The 23,789-nt window shown below is 46.1% G+C and overlaps 1 protein-coding gene across 3 annotated transcripts in view; it reads left to right on the top strand.

Moving 5' to 3' along the window:
* LOC126543850 (uncharacterized) overlaps positions 1 to 16,949 on the top strand; it is a 51,085-nt gene extending 34,136 nt beyond the window's left edge. For all 3 annotated transcript variants that reach the window (XM_050190985.3, XM_050190984.3, XM_055062388.2), the window contains one exon: positions 13,955 to 16,949. In XM_050190985.3, the coding sequence (XP_050046942.1) occupies positions 13,955 to 14,505 (551 nt within the window). In that variant the 3' untranslated portion in view covers positions 14,506 to 16,949. The remainder of the gene's footprint in view (positions 1 to 13,954) is intronic.
* The last annotated feature ends 6,840 nt before the right edge of the window (positions 16,950 to 23,789 follow it).

Raw genomic sequence — 23,789 nt, 5'->3', positions numbered from 1 at the left:
CGGCGGAAAGAGGGGTGTCTTCAGGCGTAAATGACAACCCCCCCCCCCCTCCACTGGTCCCTTGCACCCGTGGCCCACAGCCCCCCGGCCCCCCCTGTTGCTACGCCACTGATCATGTGCTAAAAAAGTAAACTCCCTGCTTTACACCAACAATTGAACCTGATGGTATCTTGATGCAAGGTCTAACTTTGAAAAGTATGTTACTCGAGGATTTCTCTGGTGTGAGGCAAGGACAAACAGTCCAGCACAATAGACTTGTTTGGCTCACGCAAGTGCACGCGAAGTCTTAGAGAACCGTTTTTATTCTTGACCACGATGAGTGGAGAGACCTAGTCAAAAGCTGAGACTGGTTTGATGACCCTGGAGCTTTCGAGATGGGAGAGTTCATGTAAGATTTGCTGCTGGAGCAAGAACGGCCATCGGCAAAACATGGCAGCTACAGGCTTCGTAGTAGGGCAACACTTCCCCTCTTGCATGCATCCATTCACTAACCTGAGTTTCTCTGAGAAGAGATGCTGAAATTCAGAAGCGTTAGATCCGCGACACCACTGTATTCATATCCACTAGCCACCGATTTAGCTTGCATCATTTTTGCGAGGCAACTTGTGAAAGGTTTTGTGTGTCAGGCATGCACTTTAGAGTGGTGGTGTGTGTGCATGTAGTGCAGAGGGAAATCTGTAGAGCTTCAAGATGATGTGCGCATTCCAAAGTATTTGTTCTTATTGAAGCTTTTGAAAGTGCAGCGACAAAGATTGGTGGAGAGTGGAAGACAAAACTGAAACAGGATTTTATGTTTTTGGAACGATAGAGCTATTTTCATAGCCAGCTAACTAGCTAGCAAAAGGGCAGTATCCATAGCAAGAGCCTGCTGCTGTCCCAGTAAAGGAACTCTAAGAGCTAGCGCTATTGCTAAAGTCTGCTGAATATTAATGGACTGTTTGACAGAGCACTTTCTTAGGCCTCTAACGCAGCTTTTGAAGTTTTTCTGTTGGTTCTAGTACACCTACAAGTTTGAAATTTATGCATGATACTCCGCCTAAGAAGCATTGTGTCATCTCCACGCATCCTCATCACATACAATCATCATTATGGTACATGTGCATGTTGCGGGCAGAATTAGCTTTTTTCGTCAGCTTGGCTAGATGCTGCTGCCACTGCTTCACTCGCTGTTTTGCCTTCGCGTTCAATATAAATAAGATGATGGCCTAACATGTCAGCCTCCGTCATGTCGTCCTTACAGGGAAGACCTAAGAATCGGCACCTTAAGCTATCATGGACTTTCCTTAGCTCCTCCTGCCAAATCCTCCATTTTGGCCAGCCAGAGGAGTATGGTTTGCATGATTCAACAGGAGGGTAATTTGCACAGCTCACTATTATCCTGAATCATTGCTGATAATGGGCTGGTGGGTTGCTAGATTCTCGATTTACACTACCAGCGCAATATAGATAGGATAAAAGAAAAGATGCAGGCACCCCTAACACTGGATCACTAGCATCCGTCTCTTCTATTTGTTTCTAATTTATATTGCACTGGGACATGAATCGGGCATTTTGTAGCTCAGCGGTATCACAGTTCATTTATTGAAATCTGTCCCTTCGCTGTACCGTTCACCAAGTTGCAAATCTAAGGCAATATATGTTCTGTTGTGCCTGCCCGTATGAAGCCATGTACTTTCAACTCTAGTACTGGTTTTGCCTCCTCTCTGTTTCAATGCCTACTGCCTCACAGCGAGCCCTGATCACGTTCCTTTCTGTGCCCTTATACCATCGCGATCAGGCTGGCTGCCTCCTCTTAACTAGTTTTTTTTTTTCATTTTATTTGTTGTTTGAGACATACAGCTGTCTCAGGGGCTGCAGCAAAAGGCAATATTCTTGCCTGACAAAGGCTGCAGCACCCAAAGCATGTTGACACTCTGAAGCAAACAACAGCACAAGTGTTACAATTTTCGAAATATGATAACATATAAAAACGATTAACAATTCGAATCTCGATCAGAACATGTTAAAAAGGAAAACAAAACAGTAACATTGCAGTACATAAGGAAGTTATACAATAAAGCAGCGAAGAAAATACGTTTTAACAGATTTCTTGAACCTCAAGCTTGATTTCGTGGTTTGTAATTGTTCCAGAATTGTGGGATTATTGTTTAGTAAGGCTGATATTTGAAAGTGTAATGCCTGTTTCCCGTAGTTCATGCGAGTAAGCGGTATAGAGATTGGGTCATGTCTGAGATTATACGGAGTTTCTTTGGTGGCGAAGGTCTGATTAAACTGTATGTGATCAGCCTGACGGAGACGGAACGCCTCGAGCGATAGCTTATGCAAAAATAGGTGGTCTATATGGAGTATGCCAAGCTTATCAAAAAACGGTTTAGTGTGTGCAAGAACAGGTAGGTTACAAACTGCCCTTACGGCTCTTTTTTGCAGCCTATATAGTGACATAAGGTTAGTTTTGGTAGTAGTTCCCCAGACCAGAAGAGAATAGTGTAGACGAGAGTGTATTAGTGTGTAATATAGCTGTTTCTTTAAATTCATTGGAATAAGATGCTTTAACATGTTAATCATTCCCGTCGCTCTACGAATGTCGGCTCTGAGGGTCTCCACATGAATGGACCAATACAGGTTTTCGTTAAACCATACGCTTAAAAATTTTACGCACTTCGTATTTTCTATAATGCGCCCCCCAAAATTTAACTCGTAGTGACCCATCAGCTGCTTTCCTTTTGGTCTAAATATGACGTACTTTGTTTTTTCGCAGTTCAGTTGTATTCTATTTGAATTTAGCCAACAGTTGCGGTCCCCCATCCATCTATTGGCTACGTTAAATGCTTCTTGAATGTTATGATCAGAGAAGAAAACGCTGGTGTCATCTGCATACAAAGTTATGCACGGTGTGTTTGGGATGTTAACAATATCATTGATATAGAGAAGAAACAAAGTTGGGCCTAGGATTGAGCCCTGAGGAACACCGCAGTTTAAATCAAGAAGTTGGGACTTAGAATCTTTTAGGCTAACAAACTGTTTACGGGAGCTGAGATAGTTCTTAATTAAAGTATATGCTACACCTCTTATGCCATACCAGGGTAATTTTCGAAGCAAAATATCGTGATTAATAGAGTCAAAAGCCTTTCGGAAATCCAAAAACACTCCAATAGTGTAAGTCTGTTTTTCAAAGTTCTTAATTAAGTGGTCTTTCGCATGCAAAAGCGCTTGCTCGGTAGACTTTTGTTTCTGAAACCCGAATTGTGCTGGTACTATTGCTTTGTTTTTTGTCAAGTGCCCAACTATTCTTTTATTTAAAATGCGTTCAGGGATTTTAGAAAAGATAGGAAGAACTGAGATGGGTCTGAAATTATTGAGGTTATCTAACGCACCCCCCTTATGCAGTGCCACTACTCTCGCAATTTTCATGAGCACGTGAAATTCACCAGTCGATAAGACGAGGTTGCAGATATGCGAAAGCGGGTGACATATTACTTGCGCTACACTCTTTATAGGCTTTGTACTTATTTCGTCCGCTCCGCATGCGCAGTTATTCTTTAGTGTAGATATGACGTCTGCTATCTCTGCTGGGCTTGTTGGGTACAGGAATATAGTGGGCATATCAGAACATCTTTTGTATGCTTCACATCGGCCCGCAGGAGCATCGCTACACTGCGCAGCAGAAACCTGGAAATGCGAGTTAAACTTGTTGGCTAGGCATTCCCCTGATAATGTTATCCCGTCGATAACTATTGACTGAGGACAGTTCGTTTTGTTGCCCGTCAATAATTCTCGAAATGTTCTCCAAAGCAGTGAAGGATTGTTTGCAGCTGCGGTGAACTTGTTCTGATAGTACTCGCGTTTAGCCTTCTTCATTTTAGAGTTTGTTTTATTTCGAAGCTGCTTGTAGGTTTTCAGGACGTGTGGATCTTTCGATTTAATGAATGTTTCAAATAACTTTTTGCGGCGTTCAATTTCTTTATATAGTTCGTAGGAGACCCAAGGCTTTCTAATTTTTCGGTGCGTTTTGCGCATTTCTAGTGGGAAACAAGTGTCGTAAATTTCTTTAAAGAGTACTATAAACTTACTGTAAGCCTGGTAAACATTTTTTTCTCTCTCTATTACACTCCAATTGGTGTTAGTTACAAGCTCCTGGAACTTCGTAATGTTATTGTCACTTATTTTTCTACTTGCTCTCGCTTCTTTCCCATTCTGCGAAACACTACGATGGTTAGAGCGTGGTATAATGCAAAAGATTGGTAAGTGGTCACTGATGCCGCTAGATATTATGCCTGAGACCATTTCGTCACTTAAATGGTTCGTTATACACAAGTCTAACAGTGTACTTGTTTCGACATTAATTCTTGTTGGTGCTTCGATTAAATTCCGACAGCCATAAGAGTGAATAACATCTAGTAGATCATATTTAATAGAGTTCTCATGAAGGAGGTCAATATTAAAGTCACCAGTGAGTAACACGGGCACTTTCAACAATAAGCTGTGCTCCAGGATCCTTTCAACAACTTGCAAAAAAATATTCACACTACCTGCAGGCGGACGGTACAGGACAGCAAGAAGCAGGCCATCACACTCAACCACAAGTGATTCGCAATCATCGTTAACCATACTGTACTCTGTTAACTCGTTGTACAATACGTCATTGCCAAAATAGATTGCAACGCCACCACCTCTTCGTTTACATCGCGAAATAGACACACAGCTGTAACCTTCAAGTTCGGGAATAAAATCATTAGAACTGTACCAGGTTTCTGTAAAAGCCAAGACATTGAAACTATAGTGCAGAGAGTCAAGAAGCATGTTAACTTCGTCAAATTTGTTCCTGAGGCTTCTAGCATTCATGTGAAAAACTGAGAAGCATTGCTTGTTATGAACATAGTTGCCCACATCTACTCGGAACGTTGCTTGACTATAGTATTGGTTGTCTCTTTGGCTAAGTAGTTCTGCCATTTTATATCAGTGTTACTGACATTGTCAGTTTCTATTCTATCTTGGACAAGTCATCTTCTGATTGAATTCTAATTGCGCGTTCCCCATGACGTTTCCTGACGAACAGCTTTCCTTCCTTTATCCATGTAAACATGTAATCCTTTTCAGTTGCCTTTGCTTTCATTAGCCAAAATAGTCGCTTGTTCGTAGCTGTAAGGTTCTCACGCAAACCCACAGTTGATTTCTTCTCCCTCAAGACAGCTCTCTTTTTGAGCCATTCTTCCTTAGTAGTTCGAGACTGAAACCTCAGTAGTATTGGCTGTGTCTTTCCTTGTTTCGCTGGAAGTCTATGAACAGCATCGAGTTCCCTTGTAGTTACAGGCTGCAGACCGAGTTCACTAGCAAGGATGTTAACCTTGCTGAGCAAGTCCTCATTCTCGGTGAACCTTATGCCGTGTATTTCCATATTGTGTCGTCGTCCATACTGCTCAAGTTGATTAAGGTCATTTCTGAGTTTTTTCGTTTCTTCACAGTCCCCTGACGCTTCAATGGCGGCCACTCTTTTCTCTAACGTGCCAATTTTGTTTTCCTGAGCTGTCATCTTATCCAGTAGCGTATCATACTTCTCGGAAACAAGTGTCACCAAGGACTCGATGCCATCCACAGTGGCCTTCAGATTCAGTAACAACTCTACATTTTTCTTTATTACGTTTACTTCTAGCAGCTTTTGATTTATGGCAGCTAGCTCAGTGAACACATCAGTGATAGAGCGTGCATCTGCTGAGCTGTCAAGATCAATCGTTGCTTTAGGTTTGCAGGCTTCACAGTTCCACTTTTTTTTCCTTTTTAGAGTCATGGTTATTTCGTCCTCCCCCGAACAACTTCCTAAGTGATACCTGCAACCACAACTGACGCATAAAATGGAAGGTGCATCGTCGGGAAAGGTTAGGCTACATGAAGCACACTGAGCAGTATCGGCCATTGCAGAAAATTTGTACACATGCAACAAGAACACTCGCGGCAGCAGCAGCAGCAGGCGGCAATATCAAGTAGCGGCGGAGGAGGCTCAAGTTGTGGTGTATACTGACCTGAGTTTACAGAAAGAATTCCCCGGTTAGGAACGTAGCCACAGGACTAGCGCCACGCCGCTGCTGCCGCAGAGTGCAAATGCAGTCGGTCTTCAGTCGACGTGGCTTCATATACTGGTTCCCGAGTGGCAGCTGCTCCGCGGACAGGCGATGCACTTCACAGCAGGTACGTACGGCGCACCAGTAGATAGTCCCGCCCAACCGCAGGCACCGCGAAGGCAGTCAAGGCACGTGGCAATGATGCAATTCAGCTTGCAGAAGGCAAAAAAAAAAAAAAAAAAAACTGTACGCCTGGCAGAGATGCGCAGACGTAGGGACCTGCGTTTACAGAAAGAATTCCCCGGTTAGGAACGTAGCCACAGGACTAGCGCCACGCCGCTGCTGCCGCAGAGTGCAAATGCGTGATGCTTCTACCCCGTCAGCCGATAGTTGTACTACTGTGGTATCCTCACCCTGGCCTCTTGCGTGTGGCCTCTGTTGCCAGAGTCGGAACATACTGTTCCCGTTAAGGGTTTCACCCCACCAAGCACACCTGCTGCCTACGCGCCTTTCACGCCACCATTGATAGCTTGCGACATCCGTGACACAACGGACTCAACGCTGGCTTCCATGCACTGCTTCTTTGATTCTGCACAGAATGTTGAATGCTGTTCTTCACATTTGCCCGCCAGTTGACTGTTCACCCACTCAAACCTTCACTTCCTGCCCCTCAATTGGCATGCAGAAGTCTCTGCCTTAGAGGTTTGCATCTGCACAGTCCGGTGAGATAGTCTTAGAGCCATCACCCTGGCCCGATTTCCTCCCGGCTCTGCCCCCGGCATCCATGCCCATAGTCACCACTGTGAACACATTTCAAATTATTTACCATCACCGGCATCGCTTATATAATTTCATCAGCAGGCAGTGCTGTCCTTGGGGTTGCCCACACAGATCTCTGTTCCAAATGGCCAGCTCTTAGTACACAGGTTTACTACCTCCACGGACAAATGTGCGTTGCCGCTAGCCACCTCATGGCTTCATCCCCCACTTGATTTACGTGTTTTAGTAAGTCCACCATTGCCCTTGCACTCGGCAATAGGCCTTGTGCACCGCTCTCCAGTTGCTCCTGCAGCCAAACCTTTTCCATACCTTATTGTCACTCCAACCTTTCCAATTTTAGGCGTACATCTATTACTGCAGTTAATTCCACGGCTTCCGAGTCTCTACAACGTAGTGACGGCTGCATCGACTTCTGCAACTCTCAGCGAGGCTGGCTAACCATACTGCGTTCCGGTCACCAGCATTTCTGTGCGTGGTGCAGCTGTCAGCCACTTACACTACCGCCCATTGCTATCTGCACCACCTCGTCTTGGCCTTCCTACAAGGTGCACTATGTAGCGTCCACCTTCAGTGCATGCTTCATAGCCCGTCCAGCGTAAGGGCTAGAGCAAGGCCACACGATCCTGGGTTCAGTCGTGTTCAAATTCGCTGCTTGTGATCTTGCAATGATCAAGTTGTAAGAGATGAGCTCAAGCGTGGACGTGCGGGATGGTTGTAATGATATGGTGGGTTACGTCATGTTTGAGCGGCAAAAGAAAGTTGGCGTGTCGAAGAAGTGATGGGAATTTCTCAAGCAGCTTTATGTAAACTGACTTCGGCAGTCTGTTCACCACCAGAAGTGGAATTTGCGAGGCTATACCAAGCACAGAAAGGTGTGTCGTAGCATCAACGAGCAGTTAACAGTGCTTGTCAACTAAGAGATTGTAGTCACTCAGGAAATCAGGACCCAGGCAGAGGCCGATGTTGAGGGGCAATTCTTGTTCCCCATAGCTGGCAACGGGGGCATTATTGGCAGTTTGTAGGCTTGATTGGACTTGCTGGCACTTGCGAATCACAGCTGAGGATGAGATGACACTGACCTCCGCACCAGTATCCACGAGAAAATGCAGGAATGGTTTTGTCAGTCACGAAGAATAAGCAGCTGACTTGGCACACACACCATTCGCCGCTTTTGGAGGTGCTACGAGGGAATTTCCCTGAAAACTGCAGGGTGCCATGCACTTTCGCACTACGTTACAGAGGGTACGATGATACGAGCATTCGCCTTGCCGTGATGAGGACGGTGAGCGGCTCTGTGCGAGAAGAGCAGCCGCGTGATGAAGAGCGCTAGCATTGAGTAGCTAGAGTGTTAATCTGGTCTGACAGTTTGCAGATCTCCTTGCGGAATTCATCATGCAGGCTTTGCAGGTAGGGCGAGGATGGCACAGTGGATGTGTCTTAACGTTCCCCGAGTGAAACCACGGGACTTATGTGTCCATGACAGAGTCGGCAAGTGTGGCTAGCTGGGACACGTGCAAACTGCTAGCGGTTGCCAGAACTATGCGGATGGAAGTTGGAAAACATTGTAGGAATGATTCTCGAAGCAAATCTTGATCGAAGGTGATTGCCTTTTCTTCCAGGAGCTGTTGAAAACGATGCAGCAGCTGTGAGGCTTCGCGATCCCCGAGCCCTTCAGTTTGGGGAAACTGAGTAGCTGTCACTGTTCCAACATTGTGCATTTAATGAGTGTTCTAATGAGGATATCGAAAAGGTCTGTGGCCGAGGATTGAATGATCACGTCATGAAGCTCGATGGCAATCTCGGGCGGCAGTGAGGATACGAGACAGTTGAATTTCTAAGTCTGCCGCGTGATTTGCGTGATGGCGAACTGGCTGTTTACTTGAACGATCTTGAGGTCTGCCGGCCAGTATCGGGGTAACCTTAGTAAAAGAACAGCCACGTCGCGCTGGGGTGCAGGGGTTGTTCGATCGCCGTCATTCGTGACGGTGGTTCCAGACTGATCATTGAAAACGTTGCGGTTGTCGTCAGCCATGTCTGCCGTCCGTAGTCATGAATTTGTGGGTGACGGTGCGAAGAGGAAGCCGCCGTGGCCATGGTTTATTTAGACCGGCCAGCCATGGTGCTGCAGGGTCTTGAGAGCGGCTAACACCGGGGCCACTCAGGTTGAGCACACTAGCGTGTTCTCTTCTCGCACTACCTCCACATGAGCCAATCTCCTCCTTCACCTGCTTTGGAAGTGGTAGTCGCGCCTCTACGGAGGCAAGACACCCTGGTGAGGTGGCTCAGCGACGAAAAACCTTGGAAAGGGAACACTGCTGTGCAGCAGTAGTTGTGTTGTCATATGAAACTTAGGACTTATACCATTAGACTTCCGTTTAGTGTTTTTCTGTACATCTAATGCATATAAAGTGCAACTCCAGTGTCTGGAACATGTGTCCCCTGAGCTGCGGCCCTTTGTGATTGGCGTCACAACCTGTGTGGAGGCTGCATTGTTTACTGTGAATTTGTAAATGGTGGTGCGTGCAATTTTAAACAAAATACTATCAGTTTTTTGTTGTGTCATCTAATGGCAAATAAATGTTTTTGGAGCCAACGTTGCGACAAGACTTCTCGTTATCAGGGCAACAATTGTTTTCCTTGATATTGGTAACACTCCTCTGTCCTCAATTGCAGATCAGAATGATGGGGTGTGTAAGGTAGGTGAGGGTAGTCAAAATATCTACAAAGGGGGGGGGGGGGGGGAGAAGAGGAAAGAGAGCTGGTGCTGCCAGTTCTTCCCAGAATTCAGTAGATTTAAAAAAGAAAAAAAATGTTCCCATCAAACAAGCCTTGTCAAATCGGTGGGCTTTGAATTTGCACATACCTGGACATAAGGTAAGGTACGTTTTAGAAAGTTGAAAAAAAAAAAACTTAGTGCCCTTACACTCTATGAAGAAGGAAAACCAGCGAAGCTGTATTGGGATGACTATTTTGATAACTATATTGATTTATATAATTATTGCTATATTGATGGAATAAAGACACATGCACGTAACATTTTGGTTGTTTTGTTCTCTTTCTTTTTTTACCACAGTGACCATAGCTTTGTGGTCGCTCTCGTACACCAAGGGAGAAGTGTCGGCGGCAGCAGCAGGGAGTAACCTGCTGCTGCCGAGCCTGAGCGGTGACGACGGGTGAATACGACCGACGAGGAGCGGGCCGCGGGTACCAATCAGCGCAAGTGTTCTGCCCGCCAGGACCCCGAGTGCACACACTGCCACAACGCCACTGCCGCACATTCACGCTGATGATTGCGCACGCAGCCGATGGTGGTCAAGTCCCCGGCAAACCACATTCAATCACACACCACACATGTGGCACCAAACAGGTTGCCCACAAACTCCCGCTCGAACCTCGCCGTCATCCCGGGGAAACGTTCCGATGGATTGAAGCCACGTCGATGCCTTGCGTTTTTCTACTCGCGCTACTTGGCATATTAGTATAACATATTGAACTTGTTTTTGCAAGTTGCGGGAGTGCTTAAAGCCTGCTTCACCTCCGCCAAGGAGGTGATGCAATATCTTCGGGATCAGTCCACGTGTGGGGAGAAATTCTCGATCTACACGGCTTGATAGATGCCCGCAATTTTTTTCCAGAAGCTAACCACATACAGCTTCACTCTAAAACTCGCCTAGTACATGTAAACCTCGATATAACGAACTTCAGTATTACAAAATTCTCTATATAACAAAGTACAACTTTTCATAAACTTTTGTCCATAGAACACCATGTCTTTAAAAGCTCAGTATAACGAAGTGTATTTGTATGCAATTTCAGTATAAGAATATTTTGCTTCCACCGCAATGGAATGCCAAGACAATAAATGGAAACATCTGCAGATGCAGATGGTCAAATGATTGAATTACACGTGGCTGCCTGCAAACGGCACCTCTCAAATTGCGCACTGCGCAACAAGAGCGACTGCCAAAGAGGAGCCGCATCATGTTCGGCATAAAGTCCTAGTGCGATAAATCCTATGGCACGCCACACAATTTGTGCTTTTGGTGGGAGTGAAAGTGTCCGAGGATGAGGCAAGAAAGAGGGTGGATTCACGAGTGCCGCCTTCCTGCGCGAGCAGAGGGAAAGAGGGGGGGGGGGGTAGCGAGCTCGCGGTAACGCGATGCCCTGCTTCACAGGTAATCTGCCACGTGTGGAATGAGTGCGCGTGCCGAGATGGCGTGACATCGTGTAAGCTGTCTTCGTGTGTGTCTGGTATTGGAGGTTGTGTAATCTCGAGTTTCGATGACTCATTGGAGCGAGAGGCAGACGAGGCATTTGCTACCCGCTGCCGGCGGTTTTCATGATAGCGTCGTCTCATGTGCGCGACGCAATCACCCGCGGGGGCGGAGTGCGCGCGAAAGCGTGGCTGGCTTCGCTTAATTCATACCGCCGATGTGAAGATATCGTCGACCTGGTATGAAACCGTATTATTCGTCGCCGACTCCTAAATTCATCAAAATGAATTGTTTTCTCATTCAAACTTGTTTTTTTCGATTGCCCGATAATGAGGAGAATGCTGCGGCCCCTTTGCATGCAAAAAAAATCGATTGACGACTGTACTTCCTTGCATAAAAGATCGAATTGCAATACAACGAAATTTCGATATAACAAAACAAATTGCGAGTTTTACATACTTCATTACATCAAGGTTTAACTGTATTGTGAACAGTAAGTTAGCAGACCAATGTATGCATCGTTTGCCTTTGCTTAAGCCATGCGTCTTGAAACCACCGAAGCCATGCTTGTTAGTGTTTGACGTCACACATAGTAGTATCCTCGCCAATCTCAGCGTGACCGATTGCGACTCTAAAGCATTCGCCTACATTCACAATTTCCTTTCTCACTGCTCTACTTTCCTCCACGTCTATGACTGAACAAGGACCTTACCCCATGGCCATGCGAGATACTCCTCAAAGAACGATTCTCTCCCTGCTCCTCTTTAATCTTGCTATGCTACGCCTTCCTGCTCTTCTTGCCCAGGTGGAGAGCATTTAACATGCACTTTAAGCTGATGACATTACTGTCTCGACTAATTTTGGCATCCCAGCTCAAATTGAGCAGCGCTTTCAACAGGCTGCTTCTATAGTGGACACTTACGCCACCTCTTGTGGCTTGCAGTGCTCTTAGGATACCAGCACTTCCTTCTCTTTCCTATTTACCCCACCTCGGCTGTCCTTGCACTTGGGTTCCATCCCTTTGGTGTCTGAGCTCCAGTTTCTGGTACTTTTTTTTTTCTTTCTCTCTCAATCCGGGCTCTACCCTTGCCCACCTTCGCCGTACGGGGGAGCAGATGGGCCTCATGTTCAGTCGGGTCTCTACGAAACGTGGCAGTCTGCGGGGGCGCGGCGCCCTTTGATTGGCCCAAGCACTCATCATCAGTCGGGTCCTGTGCCTGGCCGCCTTACCTCCATCTCGGGTGCTACCACGAGGCCCAGCTGGATGCTCTCATCCAGTGTGTACAAGCATGCGCTGGACCTCCCGGCGTCCACTTCCAACCGTCATTTTGCCCCTTTGGGGGTGTACAAATCCTACTAGGAGCTTCGGGAGGCTCACCTCGTTAACCAACTTTGTCGTCTGTCTCAGATGTCTCATCAGTGCAGTCTACTTGCGCGCCATGCTCTTCAACCTATTTCTCTGGCGCAGGTGCCACCGTCGGTGCCGTCTGCTTGCTTGCCTTGCTCTTAACCTATTATTCCAGCACCCCTCGATTGGATTCGTTATTCTTCGTGCCAGACAGCGTTGTCCCTCTCCCTCACAATATGGATGATTTCTCCTGCCCTGTTCGTCGGGCCGCTCGTGTCCGCACCCTTACATCTCCACAGAGATCTCACCCCGGAGTCTTCTATGTGGATGTCGCGGGGGCTTCCCCCTCTGGCTACTTTTCAGCTACCATGATCCACGAGGGAAAACGGATTGATGACCTCTCGTTTCGGGCCTCTACTTCAACTCAGGCGGAGGAGGTCACCATTGCTTTGGCTGCCTCCCACCCCAATGCAAGCGTCATCTCATACTCATGCTCTGCCTGGTCCGCCTTGCCGGTTATGTCTCGTGAGTCGCTTACTCCGGGCCACCTCCTGGCATTTCGTACATCACCCTGTCAGACCTGCCTGGTCCTCAGGTCACGATGCTCTTCCTGGTTAAGAGGCTGTTGATGCGGCCGCCCGCATGCTTCTTCTCCGGGACGTTACCCCTCATCCCTCTCGCCTGATCCTGCAACCCAGTCCCTCACATCTATTCAGACATCCTTGTCCTATTACTGCGATGGTCGTCGGCTCCTTCCTACCCCGGCCCGTGGTCTGTCTAAGACCGATGAGCGAACCCTGCACTGCTCACAGACCAACTTGGGTCCATCTGTGGCTCGGCATTTTCTGCCTAATACAAGTAGGCACTGTCGCTATTCTGGGGTCCTGGCCGACACCTACCATATGGTGGCTGCTTGGCCCTCTTTGCCGCTGTTCCCCGTTTCCTCGTTGCCACATGAGAGGCTTGGGAGGAGACCCTGCTCAGCTGCCCTACCTTGTGCAACCAGCGTGCCCTGGTGACGCATACTCCGAACGGCAGCCATCTGCAATAGAGTCCCGGACTAGGGAGCTCAATTAGGTGTCCTCCCTTCGGGGTCTACTCTGTTGTATTTTGCTCAATGAATGTTTTCACCACCACTTTTGTTTGTTGTTTTCATTGCTATCGTGATTTTTCATCAGCATACAACAACAAAAATGCCAAGAGCGTCCATCACAGATCACGATAACGCCAAATAATCTCTCATATGGATGACGGAATGTGAACTTTTACATGAAGGCGGTAAAAGATGAGTACTCAGTTCCTGTGTGAAAAAAATTTAAACGATAAAAGACAGGTCTAGCAAGTTTTCAATCAAGGGTATTGTCACTGAAAGAAATCAAATCAAATTCTCTTTTTGAATAAACACCAACACAAGTATGCCTAACGGTCAACAATGGGAGCGAAAAGTGCTGAACTCTGGTTATAACTTGTTTCTCTCCTCGCATTGTGCAATACTCTGCACTGGTAAGCCAACCCAACGCTGGCTGACATTCGTTTTTTTTTTGTTTTTTTTGCAGGTCTAGGCGCTGCCGCTGTGCTGGCAGCGCCCGTTGCCTTGGCTGCTGCTGGGTTCTCATCGACTGGAGTTGTAGCGGGCTCGACGGCTGCTGCGTACCAAGCAACGCTAGGGGGTTACATTGCGCAAGGGAGCGCGTTTGCCCTGTGCCAAAGCTGGGGAGCCGCAGGGCTGACGGCCACTGCACAAGCCGGGGTTGCAGCGGGAGGTGCCAGCGTCGGTGCTGTGGCATCTTCTGTGGGGTTATGGTGGAAACGCAAACTAGGAAAAGATCCGGGAAATAATACTGACGGAGGAAGTGGCGGAGGAAGTGAGACAGGAACTGGAGCAGAAACCGGAAACGTTGCTAACGGAAAAGGCGCTGGCGGGTCTGGAGAAGGAGGTGAACTAGGAAATAGAAAAGACACTTGTGGAGAGAATGACAGGGCATCTGGAAGTAGAAAGGTGAAATCAACCGATAGGGAGCCAGGAGGAAAAACAGAGGGGCAGGAGACCTGTCAAAATGAGCAAAATGAGCAGGCAGCTAAAAAACAAGAGGCATTTCGAAAATAACATCTCCATTTTAGAGTGCAGCAAAGATCTGATACTTTTGTCGCTGCGTAAACCTCATTTAATCTCTTACTAATGCAATTCGTTCAAAATAAGGTTTTCTTGCCGTCACATGGGGAAACTTAGCGAAATAAATTGAAAACATTTTCTCAGAAGTAAACTCATTCTTTCAGCATTTAATACCAAATTTATAGTCTCTACACGAGGGGTCTGCTGATTGCATTCCTTATTAATCATGCTTCTCTAATGCTATAAATTAAAATAATAATCTCCGTCTGACCTTTAATAAGTGCCAGCTACATGACATTCTCAGGAGCATCACAGTGCAATGCATCACATCACATCACAGTTGCAAAACATATCTTCTTGACTCAATGGCTAGATGGCCATATCAGCCATGTTTATAGTTGCGACGATACCAGTTCATAGTTTGTCTTCATATGGTTTTGGAAACGTTCCTGTTCTGGAATTTGAAATTAACTGTTTTCTTGCAGTGTTGGTCTCACAGGCATATAAGAGCAGGAATGAACGGTAACTACCTTTTTCTTCTAAGATGAATAATCTCTCAAGCATTTTGCATCAACCATGTTACCTGGCCTTTGAATGTTTGGCATGACTTGTTTCAACTCCTGTTGCATACAGTTTGAAAAAATTGTCTGAACCGGCAGAGCACACATTTCAAAAAATTTATTGATTGCAAACATGCAGGATTATTGCATTATTCGAAATAACTTTGCAATTGCAAAATAATGCTTGAGTGCCAAAAGCTCGTATAACGCCATTTTCGTCTCTTTTCTGACAACAGTAATTATTTTCAAATGATATTAGTTTTGCACTGTGACAGCGTACAAGAGTACTGACATTAAGCTCCGCAAACGCCATTTGTTGGAAATGACAATATATTTGCCACATGGCAAGTATTTCACGGCATGTGTTTTAAAAGTCCCTAACAATGCTTGTGCGCTTTTCCAGCACTGTCAATATAATTACATAGCAATGTAGGTGGACCAATAATGGTGATTGCACGCAAGACTGCATTATTGTTATGAAGGGAGTTTGTTTTTTTCTGAGGTAATTCATTAGCGTCCTAAAGATATGGAAGCCCAGAGGCAGCTAAGGAGGAGTAGTACTTTCGGATCGTCACTTTTGCGGATGTGATTATTTTTGTGAGATTTCACATGACTTGGTATTGAACTTTTTGAAAGCATTACAGGCACTTTGTGAAGGTAACAAGCTAGCCTAAGAGCTAGAAAGGCTCTCGGTCACATATTTCAGCACGTCCATTGCTGAATCGCACGACATCTCGTGAAAGGATTGGTTTAAGGGGCCCTGAACCACCCTTCAGGATTCGTGAATTAACGCATTCCGCAGATAGCATGCACTGTTGTGACCATCTCAGCGAAATTTCGCAGTCGTGCGTGGCACATGAAGTTTGCAAGTGGAACGTGAAACCACAAATGGGATGGGTTTTCGTCGTGTGACAGTTTACAGAGATACTTGAAAAATTGAAAAACATTGACTCATGTGGTTGCTAGCACTGTCCTCAAGTTTCAAAAGTGCGTAGGTTGTCCAAAACCTGCAACACCATTTTCTTGCCACTTGCGCGGGATGTGCCAATCCTCATCTAGGCCGTTTGTGCCAGGCTTGCATGTGTGGTGAGGAAGTTGATCGTTACTAACATGAAAATTTGGGAATGTCAGCTAGCTGTCCAGTAGGGCATAAGCCACCTCTCACATTTGTGCTTTGTGTGGCTCGCACGAGAGGAGCGACAGATAAGGGTGCCTAGGTTTCCTGCATTGCAGAAACATTTTTAAATGCCTTCCTTTTGATTTCATTCACAGTTGACCATTTTCTGTGATAACGCCGTGTTTTTTGTAGTGGCACTAAAGCTGAACGACAATGTAATCTAGATTGAGAAATCACTTCTGTCGTACATCATGAAATTTGCACCGTGGTGGCTTGGGTTTAAATAGCTTACTGGTAACAAGGAAGAAAAAGCATTTCGTCTGCTTGTATGCATAAATTAAAAGTGCATGCTTACTTATACTATGTCTATTTCTGGCTCTCATGAATTTGTAATTTCTGCCATACATTTGTAGAGTGCTTGTTGTTTTAGTAGGACTTTTTCTTTCTGTGTAAGCAGGTGGTGGGACGAAGCAGCCTATGGCTTCTTGTTCTCATGTTTACTTACAATGGCCAGTTTATACATTTCGTGCGACTTGTTCTTGCTGCTTAATTATGCCATCGGTAACAAAAATTGTGGTTCTTGTTCTCTTGCCACACATCTGACATTGTGGATAGTCAGAGGGGCAATTTTGTCTGATTTCAAGTTGCTTTTGTTATTGCATGCTCTGTATTTATTTATTTTTCTATTGTAATAAGAGGGAACAGGGTGTAACTCGGCAGCATGATACTCTGTGGTTTGAAATAAAGGTATGGAAGTGGTGCGTCTACGAGTTGTTTGCTCTGTGCGTGATGAAATCAGTTAGCATTTTGAAGCATCGCCGCATGCTACACTGTGAAAACGTATTTAAATTCTAACAAGGCCGCAAGAATGTATCATCATCATTTGCTTCTGATAATTCAGTTATGTTCATTTTCACTTTGTTGATATTAGGCTGTATATTTAGTCGAACGTGGCAGAAAGAATGCAGTTAAAATATTAGACAAGAACTTCGAAGTGCAGAACCGTCCAAAGTGCCATCACATACAGGTGGTCGGTGGGTATTGAGCCGTGACACACTGAGAAGGCCAGCTGTTGATAGATTTGAAGAGAGCAGCGGAATACCTCTAGCCTTTGTTTTTTCCCCAAGGAATTGCATTTTTTAAATTACCGTGCAGTCCGAGCACATGACTTTCATCACCTTGGAGGTGTCGAACTGTCTTGCTCAAGGAAGGGTCTCCTTGGAGAAGAAATGTCGCTGTCATGGTCTCTATATGATATATAAGATGCAGGAACCTTTTGGATAGTGAGAAGCTGTTACGTGGGAACAAAGCTCAAAACATATGTGAGCTGTTACAATATACCCACCTAAGTACAACTAAGAGCGAAACGAAAACATGCTGCACTGTGCTGTAAGTTACTAGTTTAGAACATTGGAAAGAACAAAAGTAAAAAAGTTCTGGTGTATCTACCAAGAATTCGTAGAAGTCCCAGTGTTGTTCTGAAAGACCAGCTCTTAGACGAAATACATGGAACAACGATATACAAATTGCGTTGATATAGCTTTGAGCAGGCTTAGCTGATTCTGACGTCACATTGCATGACTTTGTGATGAGGTATCTGGCATCACCGGTTGCAGCGTCAGGGCGGCTGGCCAGGCCCGAAGGTGGCGATGACGTCGAGCTGAACTGTCGGGTCTGCTTGAACCTGTGCGCTTAGCCTGCAAAACGTAGCCCCAGGAGCTGAGGTTCCAGCCTCATGAAGGTGCAGATGCTCCCGATTCTGCCTGCTGTATTCACAATATGGCAGCGCCCACGAAAAAACAGTGTATAAGAATCCAGTCATGATACCATACGTGCCGCGGTGCAACAAGTATGTCACAAACGCCGGCTGTATATGACTTCTACAACAGTTACCTTGATTTTAATCCGCTAAAACAGGTTAGCTCACGACGAATAGTTCATGGCATAATATCGAGTTTTTGCATTTCTTCACAGAAAAGCTCTGCAGTATCACAAGGACTTAACTAACATTCCAGTTTAGATTCTACCAGCACCACTTGCTTCTTTAACTCCTAAAAATTAGGTGGTTCGTTTAGGTGCTTAGGATAAGTGGCGGTAACTTGAAGTAAAACGAATTGGGGCTTACAGCTGTTTGCAGAATACGAAAAGGAATGTACCAATATATAATCCCTTTTCCGTGCTACATGTTCAACTCACTTGAGCAATTTACTACTGTTTGTTGCTTGAGGAATATACATGGCGAATCTCTTTGGTGAACTGACAGAGGCTGCTCGGCACAAATTATTTATTTAAATATGCCTTTTGGACTGTATATGGCTGCAGTCATAAAGAAGCCGACGCGTCACTCATTTGTAGTATGGATCATTTTAAAAATAACATAATTCCCCGTTGGAGGGTCAAAAATCAAGTGAAATATGTGAGGCTTGTGGTGTCTTCCTTGTGAAGGTTTGCGAAGTTCTCTTTTACGTACTGTCGAAGTGAATAGTTCTCCGTTTGTAAAATTAAACAAGGTTAGATCTAGACATGTTGAGGCAGAAGGTGCTTGAGTTTTCCTTTTCTATGCACCCTAAGCTGCGCTGTAATACCTGGAGTATGCTTTAGCCATTGCAATAGGCGCCGTAAAAAACTGCTTCATGGTTTGAATTCCAAGTTGTAGTGAACTGATGGGTTTCGCGAACAATGCGTGCCTTGCCATAACTACAGTCGGTTGCTACCGTTGCGTGAGTTGGGTGTGCCATATCGTCGATAAAGGCTACTGAGGGCCACCATGAAACATTTCATCGCTTGCAATTGATTGGCTCTCGATCTTAACCACGAAACTTTTCTTCCAGGTGATTGCTACTATGGTAGCGAGCACCTGAAATTTGTGAATTAACTATGTAAATACTCTACATGACGCGCCATCGTATTAGCAGCCATGAAAAATTCTTTTTATGGGGGCCTGTTTCGGAGAGCGATGAAAGTTGCGCGCCTAACTCTTTCTTTTACGCATTATAAAGTGGCCATATTTGACTAGAACAACTCACCAGAGTAGTAAGAATCATGATGACAGCTTCGCTGGGCAGTGTCTTTCTAACAAGGATAACATTGACACCGAATGCCAAGATTTTTCGTTTATGTAAAATGCAATGTCTCTCATAGCTAAGTACTAAGGGAATGTTAAGTGTTTATTGAAGCATCATACACAACTGCGCGTGTTGAATTTGCAGACTATCTTTTAAAGCAAACTTTATGGAAAGACACAGCGCATATATGTATTGCAAAACCAGTAGGCCCCTTAAACGCTACATACCTTGCGATATTCAAGCCGCAAATTTTCTCGACTCATGCGCTGTTGAAGGAGGAGCTGTGGTTCAAGCATAGCAGCAGAAAGAAGCCCACATGTCCTTAACTAAGTACGGCTCGAGCCACACACGAAGGGAACGAGCGCGCGCGGCAGCCGAGCGAACCGGAACGAGCGGCGTCTTGGGCGTGACGTCACTCGCGAGAGGATGCCACTGCAAGTTCTCGCCGCTAATTTTCGGCGCTGAGAACCTTGCTGCCGTGCCGTAGGCCCTAGTGCTTTATAGTTCAAAGCGAAGAAGTAAGTGTGGTTCCTGATCTTCTCTGAAACATAAATACCGCCACCATTTGGTGCGGACTCCGCTTATTCGCCATGTAAAGATGAGCTTCCGCTAACCATTCCGTTCACCTTTTCGTCATAGAAGCTTCAACAAAATTTAGTAACTTGCAGACATGCGATAACAGAGACCTGTCTCTCCTGATCGCACAAACTAACGGCTACAGATGACAGTTTTTCACTATGTGGACTTCATTATTGCGACACTCCAGGTGCATTTCTACCGTCACTTTCGCCGTGAGGTACCGCATAAAGTCCAAAGGCGATGGAATTGTTGCCGCTCGCAGTGTGCTGTATGTGCGAGTGAAGGCACGCGAGGGAAGCTGACGATCACGATTCAATCTGGCGCGCGCGAAGGGAGGAAAGTGGAGAGGAAACGCGCCGTCTTCCGTCGAGCGAAACGCCGTAGCGGGATAGTAGGAAGGGGGCGGCGTTCTGTTCCGGCAGCACCTGGCCATTTCACGAGTGGGTGCCAAGGGGAACTGACGATCGCTGCTCAATCTCGCGCGCATTACAAGGAGGAAAGCGAGGAGGCAGCGTGGGAGGGAGGACGGCTCCTTCGGCTCCGCCAACAAATGCGTACTTTGCACGGTCGCGCGCGCCGTATCTTGAAAGGGATCTGCAGACAGCTCATACCTCTGTGCGCGCTGTGTTCCCGTCTTTCTTGCGTTAAAGCGATAGACTGCGCCAACCCGCGGTGGTTGCTCAGTGGCTATGGTGTTGGGCTGCTGAGCAAGAGGTCGCGGAATCGAATCCTGGCCGCGGCGGCCGCATTTCGATGGGGGCGAAATGCGAAAACACCCGTGTACTTAGATTTCGGTGCTCGTTAAAGAACCACAGGTGGTCGAAATTTCCGGAGTTCTCCACTACGGCGTGCCTCATAATCAGAGAGTGGTTTTGGCACGTTAAAACAAATAATTTTTCATTTTATAGACAGCACTAAGGTCACTTCGGTCGCTGCTGCCGCCGCGCTTGCTCGAACCAGCGTTTTGACAGCGAGTGTCCGCGCTCATCAAGTGTGATGCGTTCATGTTTGCATGTGCGCGCTGACACCATGGTTGTTAATTCAATTAGCAAGCACATGATTCCAAATTTATACGGCCCATTAAACTACTATGCTTGCTTCGTATAGTTGTGTACTAATTTGCTATCACAATCGATGGTTCGCTTTTCTTGCGAAACTGATACTTTTAGTTTCACACAGTAAGTGTTCCCTCGTACGAAGCTGCACCGACTGCAGGCTTCTGTCGCTCGTGTTGAGCGATGCCCTTTTCTCGGACTCCTTTTTTCTCTGAAGATTTTATTAAATATTTCATGCATCCCACTTGGTGTTATTCGTATTGGTGCAATTGACTTGTTGGTATAGACCTGTTATTGATATCCAGACCAACGCTTATACTTTAGCAGCAAATATATTCAAGCATTTGGTCTAAGTTAGTGCAAAAAACTTGGAGGATAGCAAGGTTGCCTGAGAAGAAGGAAATGAGCGAGGAAAGAGTGATAGAGCAATATGTTCCAGACCTGAAGGGCCCGCTAAAAGAGAGGAACCTAGAGACATCAGGAACAGAGCAAACAAGCTTAGCTGATATTATAAATTGACGGCCGGATTGTTATATATATATATATATATATATATATATATATATATATATGGGCATTGATGAAGTAATGACACTTTGTTTTACTTTCACACAACACTTGTTTCCTCACATGAGGCTGCAGCTACTCTAGGCTGCTGTCGCTCAAGTGTTGAGCGATACCATTTTCTTGGACCCGTGCTTCCTCTCCAGGTTTTATCAAAGATCCCATATCTCCCACTTGGGACCATTGGCAATGACGCAATTGACATGCTGGTATAGCCCTCTTATTAATATCCATACCCAGCCTAAGACTAGCAGCAAAGGTATGGAAGTATTTTGTAATTTTGTGCAGAAAACATTTTGCATAACAAAGTAACATGAGAAGAAGGAAATGACTGCGCAACGAGCTATAGAAAACTGTGTTACAGAGTTAAAGTTAAGGGCCCGATAAGAGAGGGGGACGGGACGAGATAAGAAACAGATCAAACTGGTGTAGCTGATACTGGAAGCGGATTGGCCGTAATTTTTACGAATGTTTATTCATTTATTTCTTGATATGTCTTAAGGGCGCTTGCGAGTAATACATAGGCCAGGATGATTACAATACAGTGGCGCTAAGTTCGCATAAATAAAATAAAAAAATAAAAGGAAACAGCAAGTTCGCGTGCAACGTAAATACGGAAATACAATATTATGCGGTGCAGTACAAAATAGAATACACAAGTTGGTACAAATATTACAAGGACACGGTGCGGAATTACAATACGCGCGGTATAAAAACAAGACATCAAATAATACAGCTCTAACAAAACTAGAACCAATGGTAAAATATTCACCCAGATACGTCTGTGGGAGTTTAGTATGCGTAATCAATGCGCCACCTCCTCATCTCCGCATAGCCCGGTGTCATGAATGTTATGAAACTGGATCCTATCAGTGTAAACGACAGCGCTGCGGTGACACGAACTGCTGCGGACAACGGCGCTGGTGAATCGATGACGCAAGCAAACGGCTACAGGTGGCGGCGCCAGGTGCACTAGTGACGTTCCGATTATAATAATCCGTTATAGCTCTTTAGCGTCTTATCTATCCGCGTCGAAGCATTATGGACCGTGATGAACCGTACTACGGCGACGTGGGCTCTCACCTCGGTTTCCTTCCTCCATGGTTATGGTTTTGTGCGGTCACACGTGCTGCTCCGAATGTTTCGTACCGTGGCAAAGGCGCCGTGCGGGCAGGTTTGCGTTGGTCTCCGTGTTTTGTGGCGCTGCGTTATCTGGACCGTGCTCTCCCGGATGTTGCTGTGGCCAGGTGGGACAGGAGGAACTAAAGTTCGCGAAATGAACGCACATGCAACGCTGTACGCAATGTACCACGCCACGGCAATGGCAACGGACGAAGGAATATCCGCGGGGAATGTTGCCCTCTGGGGGAATCGCGCTAACGTGCCGTCGCAGGCTGAAACCCATGCGTTTCAATATCTGTACAATGAACGCCTTGCAGCTCAGTGATTCCTGTTTTTGACAGCGCATATGGTGCATTTGCGGCACGTAGAACGTACGTTATAAATGCATAGTTCGTGTTCATTAACAACTTGCCTTTGTGCATATTAAAACACATGTTGCTTAACTGTTGCTTGTTCTTCGCAGTACTCGCGACAGCATGGAGTCTTTTAGGCAGAGCGCGTTCGAGGTTCATGCACACCTCCACAGGTGTACCTCAATACACGTGCTGATGGAGGGTTACGCAGAATATGTGCATTTTGCTGCCCTCGGCACCGTGCGCCTGCCAGCCGACGCTTCATCCTGGAATATGGGAATGAAGCGGCTGCTTTCACTTAAGGAACGAATCCTCCCTACCGTAGGCGTATCCTATCTGTGCGCGCGAGAAGCGCAGGGAAGGGAAGGTTAGCGGATACGCTGCAAGAGTCGACAAGGCTCCACAGAACGTACGCCTGCGAACACATCAAACGGCTGTTCCATGGTCGCATGTAGGCCGGTTCTACGCGCGTACTGTTCTGCACCGTGCGCCGGCTATCGCAAAACTTTGGTTCCGTGACGCTTCACTTGCCGTGGTAAGATTAAGGCACCTCAGGCCGCAGTGAATCTAAACACGGAGTCAGGAATGACATTTTGCTTTCTCGCCGGCGCGCTCTCATAGTGATGCGCGGCCACCCGAAGTTTGTTCAATAAAGCACGAAGATTTCTCAAGCGAGAATGTGTTTGTGCTTTCAAACTCCAAATGGATCGTAAGTAAGTCGGTGTGTCGTACGTGTCTCCAGTGCGCTCTTGCAGTGCAGTGAGAATGCGTACATTTTTTTTCGTATCGCAAGACCGTCTGAGAGCCCCAGGAAGCCCAAGCAGAGAAAAGTAACTCGAAGGCAGCGATAATGGTGACCTTTT

This window comes from Dermacentor andersoni, chromosome 10 (assembly GCF_023375885.2).
Source record: "Dermacentor andersoni chromosome 10, qqDerAnde1_hic_scaffold, whole genome shotgun sequence".
Classification (NCBI taxonomy): domain Eukaryota; kingdom Metazoa; phylum Arthropoda; class Arachnida; order Ixodida; family Ixodidae; genus Dermacentor; species Dermacentor andersoni.
The sequence above is the reverse complement of the archived record's forward strand: the minus strand, read 5'-3'. Positions and strand labels throughout refer to the sequence as shown.